At 62.3% G+C, this 4,755-nt stretch overlaps 1 protein-coding gene across 1 annotated transcript in view; it reads right to left on the bottom strand.

The window, feature by feature from the left end:
* EPN3 (epsin 3) overlaps nucleotides 1–4,328 on the bottom strand; it is a gene marked incomplete at its 3' end in the record, with an annotated part of 5,041 nt that extends 713 nt beyond the window's left edge. Inside the window, exons 1-6 of the mRNA XM_010148600.1 lie at nucleotides 3,758–4,328; nucleotides 3,039–3,166; nucleotides 1,420–1,503; nucleotides 1,024–1,131; nucleotides 826–910; nucleotides 281–583 (exon numbers count right to left, since the gene is read on the bottom strand). Of these exons, the coding sequence (XP_010146902.1) occupies nucleotides 281–583; nucleotides 826–910; nucleotides 1,024–1,131; nucleotides 1,420–1,503; nucleotides 3,039–3,166; nucleotides 3,758–4,328 (1,279 nt within the window). The remainder of the gene's footprint in view (nucleotides 1–280; nucleotides 584–825; nucleotides 911–1,023; nucleotides 1,132–1,419; nucleotides 1,504–3,038; nucleotides 3,167–3,757) is intronic.
* Nucleotides 4,329–4,755: the final 427 nt, after the last annotated feature.

Raw genomic sequence — 4,755 nt, forward strand, 5'->3', positions numbered from 1 at the left:
GGCAGGGCTCCGTTAACCGTGCCACATTAATTAAAACAGCCCATTCTGTGCAGAAATAAAGGCGAAAAGTTCCTTGAAGTCTTCAGGATGCCAGGGGGCGAGCAGAGGTCCTGCTGTGGGGCGGGGGAGTGGGTGTCTGTGGGGGGGGGGAGTGGGTGTTTGCCGAGCTGGCTGCGGGAGGAAGGGGAGAGCACCCCGGGATGCCCAGTCGCAGGAGAGCAGCGACGGCCAACACTGCCCGCGGTCGCCAGCAAAGCCAAAACACCAACGAGCCTCTTACCAGGGTTAGGAGGTTGCTCGGCCACCGCGGCCCAAGGGTCGGTAGCCGGTGTAGAACCCGAGACCTGGGCGGAGGGAGATGCCGACACCCAGGGGTCCGTGGGAGGGAAGCCAGAAGACATGGGTGCCTTCCCCCAAGGGTCAGAGGCTGCAGTGGTGCTGGGAGGAAAATCCCAGGGCCCGGCAGAGGTTTGCTGGGACGAGGCGCTCGCCTGGGAGAGGGGCTCCCCGCTGGCAGCTGGGACCGGCACCCAGGGGGCAGCGGCCCAGGCGGAGGCTGCCGGCTCTGCTTTGGGTTTCATGTCTGAAAGAAGAAGGGAAGCTGTGGAAGGGTGCAGGGCACAGAGGGATGCTGAGCAGCAAGGATGCACCCAGGGGACCACAGCTTCCAGCAGCACCGCCCAGGCGTGCAACGGACCGGGCAGTGGAGGGAGGAGAAGCACGAGGTCCTTAATGTTGAGCTCCTGGGGACTGGGGAGGGACAAGAGGCAAGGGAGAGGTTTCTGCCACTGTCCCAGGCTTTGGCAGCCTGCGAGTTGCCCCCACCTGGCATATCCCACGGGTCGGCAGACGTGTGGCTGGCGGGGGCTGGCGCTGGCCCGAATATATCTGCCAGCTCCAGGATGGAGGACTGCAAACAGAAAGGGAACAAAGAGGTGAGGGAAGCCCAGGGCAGACCTGCAGGATCACCCCAGAGCCCAAGGCTGGCTGTGTGGCTGTCCAGCCCCCCAGTGCTGTATGTACCTGGCTTTTCTTCATCTTGTCTTCTTCCTCCTCTTCCTCCCTGCCCTGGGCAGTCTCCTCCACGGTTCTCTGCAGCAGGGAGTTCTCCCCTTGCCAAACCCTCACCTCCTGTGGGGACAAGGGATGGGATCCATGAGCTCAGCAGCCCTGCATCCAGAACCTTCTCCAGGAGACAGACCTAGCACAGGAGCTGCCACCGCATCCCCGAGAAGTCCCAGCGTCCCAGCAGACGGCTCCTCTGGGGCCGAGCCCACCGGGAGAGTGCTCAGCAGACAGCCCCAGAGCAGGGAAAGCAAAGCAGACACCAGAGCAAGGCGGCGTTTTGGGCGCCAGTACCCCAGAGAGAAGCCCAAGTGCGAGGAGAGAGGAGCACCCGGGGCTGCGGGGCACAGGTACCTTCTCGTGCTCCTCTTTGCTCAGCGCGAGCGCTAGCTGCAATTGCCTTTCTTCGTCTGTACTGGAAATTGGAGGAAGTGGCTTCTGCCAATAGAGGAAATTGGGTGACATTTCAGCTTGCCCTCAGCTCATGGGGCTGCTCAGAGGTCCCCGTCCTCGCCACCACCTTTCCTTCAGCCCCTCGCCTGCCTGCGCAGCACCACTGCGCCTGCCCAGCCGGCTTTGCCTGCGGACCCCCAGCCCACTGCCCCCAGAGTCTTTGGGCCTCCTACGTGGGCATTGCCCCAGCTCCTTCCCCTGCTCCATCACCTGCCACAGCATCCAGGCTGGGATGACCCTAAAAGAGGCAGCCAGCATCTCCCCCATGAGGTTTTGGGGGGCTCTGATGCAGTCTGCAGAGGGGATGGATTGTGTCCCCTCGCCCCAGCAGCCAGCTGGGGAGGAGAGTTGGTAACACCCACCAGCCTTCACCTGGGACTCCTGCCTGGCCCCACTTTGCTGAGGGAGAAGCACCCAGACCTGAGGTAGATTTTGGAGACAGACTGTCCCCACACCCCTACAGCAGCCCTGATCGCTGCCCCGTGACCCTTGTCCAGCACCGTGGGACCAACCAGGGCTGGGAACGGGGACCCCGGTGAGAGTGTGCGAGCGTGCACACCTGTACAAGTGTGCGCAAGCGTGCACAGCCCAGGCGGACTCCAACAGGCAACTCTTTCCATAGCATGTTCCTACAGTGCTCATCGCAGCAGCATGTGAAAGCTATAAATACTCCAATTCCAGGACAAAAATAGGGATATACACTCTGCTCCGTCTCCAAAAGACCCATTGGGCAGGGAAGACAGGCAGCGGCAAGTGTCATTGCCGAAGTACATCCCCTGCCCCGGCAGGGCCGAGCTCACGGTACTCGGTGCCTGCCCCTTGGTCACCACGTCCCCCTGACTTTGTGTGCCCGGCCGTACGCACGCGCTCCACGCAGGCCGTGCCAGTCGGCGGCAACCTCAGCCGGTGCGCAAATAAGCCGTCCCTGGTGGAAAAGGGGCCGTGGCCAGCAGACAGGAGAGGGGACAGCCCTGGGGGAGGTTTTGCCGTTGGGGACAGTGGCTTGCTTGCTGCCTGCATCCCTGCTTGGGTCCAGGCCAAAACAAGGTGCTTCCTGGGCTGTTTTTCAGCATGCCCCCAACCTGGCACACATCCCAGGGATGCTGCTGGCAACCTGCAGCACTGAGCAAGGCGTCAGCGCCACGGGAAGGCAAAAGAAATCAGGGAGCTTAGACCGGAAGCCCTTGGCAGGAGAGGGCAGCCAGGTTTGTCGGGGTTGTGCTGCAGCCAGAAGCCTCCTCCCAGCTCACTTGGGTCTGGGAGGCTGGGTGAGTCTCAGCCTGGTGCTGTCCCCACCGGTACGAGAATGGGGAGCAGGGACAGCCCGTATTGCTGCTGGTGATTTGGGGCGCCGGGCACAGTGTGAGCAGCCTGGTGTGGTTGCAGGTGCGTGCACTGGCCTTGGTCAGTCCCCCAAATCCTCCCTGCTGCCAGGGAGATGACCCGCCATGCCTGAAGACAGGGCAAGGTGCAGGGAGATATCTGGCCTCGCACACCCTGGGATGGCAGAGCCGCCCTACCTTCTCCGCCTCCTCCCGACTCATGGCCAGCGCAAGCTGCAGCTGCAGCTCCAAAAGCCCCCCCTCGCCCGTCGTCTGGGGCCTCGCTTTCTCCAGGTCAGAGGCAAGGCAAACCGTTGAGGATGATGCTGAGAGATAACAGAGGAAAAGTGGAAGAAGCAGCATCAGGACTGGGGTATTTCAGGGAGCACCATCAGCAGCCTCTCCCAGGCCCCATCCCAACACCCACAGCCCCACAGCGTGGCTTCCCCAGGGGTCAGAGCCCCACATGAGAGCTCCCCCCCACGAATGAGCTGTGGGTTTAAGGCTCAAGGCACTGAGGATGATGCTGAGAGATAACAGAGGAAAAGTGGAAGAAGCAGCATCAGGACTGGGGTATTTCAGGGAGCACCATCAGCAGCCTCTCCCAGGCCCCATCCCAACACCCACAGCCCCACAGCGTGGCTTCCCCAGGGGTCAGAGCCCCACATGAGAGCTCCCCCCCACGAATGAGCTGTGGGTTTAAGGCTCAAGGCACCACCAGCTGCCACCATTGCTGGGGTTCACCGCCGGCCCAGCCAAACCTCTGTCTGCGGCGCAAGACGGAGCTGGGCATTGCCACCCCCCCAGAAAGGTGGTGGGCAACGGCGGGCACCAGGCAGGTGCAAACAGAACGCAACGCCAGTCTCCGCCCCGCAGTGAGCCTGAGTGAGCCCAAGCGAGCCGCCAGCAACACTCACAGTTAAAGGAGGAGGGCGAGCCCCGCGCCCGGCCATAGTCGTCGCCGTAGGGCGATGCACGGCGGCCGTAGGTGGCCTGGTGGCTACCGCTGCCCATGCCCTCAAGGGCCATGCGCTCCTTGGTCTGCAGCGCGTGCGCCCGCTCCTGCTTCAGCCGTTCCTCGTCCTTCAGCAGCGCCATCACCTGCTTCACCTTCTCCCGGATGTTGATGCCCTGGTCCTTGCCGTCACGGTCCACGTACTGGAAGTCCTTCAGCGTCTGGATGGTGTAGAGGTTCTCCCGGCACTGGTGGGTCACCTTCTCGGAGCCGGTTTTGATGAGGTAGTCCAGGAGGGTGAGAGCCTTGTAGACGTGACGCCAGTTCTTGCCGCTGTCGTTCAGCCGCCGCCAGATCATGCCCATGACCTCGGCGAAGGCCACCGTGTTGAAGGTGAGATCGGCGATCTCCGACATCAGGGAGCTGGGGGGGCCCCAGGGATCATTGGAGGTGGCTTCCCGCACCTTGATCTCCGCCTCTGAGTAGTTGTGCACGATGTTTTTCACCTGCCGGCGCAGCGCCGAGGTCGTCATGGCTGCACGGTGCCAGAGACCCACCGGCAGCGGGGAAGGGATGGGTGCTCACGGCCTCACCGGCACCTGCAGTGGGGAACGGGGACACAGAGACCTCAGCATTGCTCCAACTGCCGAGACCCATCCCCAGAGTCCCTCGAGACACTGCTCAGGGTGGAAGCACCCATCGTCGGGGCGTCAGGTGCACCCCGCTGGGCTGCCACCGCACACAAACCCAAAGACACGTGGGATGCAGGATGCTCAAGGGGGAAAAAAAATCTCATAGCCAGGCAATACCCAGCACCACCGAGCTGCCAAGAGGTTTGGCTCTGGATTCAGCAACATTTGGAGGAGATTTTACCCTGCATTTCTGCTTCTAAAAGTAACCACCTGAAAATGGCAGCTCCCTCCTCCAGACTCACCGTCCTGGCAAAGCTGGATTCAGGTC

The sequence above is a fragment of the Eurypyga helias genome, unplaced genomic scaffold (assembly GCF_000690775.1).
Source record: "Eurypyga helias isolate BGI_N326 unplaced genomic scaffold, ASM69077v1 scaffold24863, whole genome shotgun sequence".
NCBI classification, from domain to species: Eukaryota; Metazoa; Chordata; class Aves; order Eurypygiformes; family Eurypygidae; genus Eurypyga; species Eurypyga helias.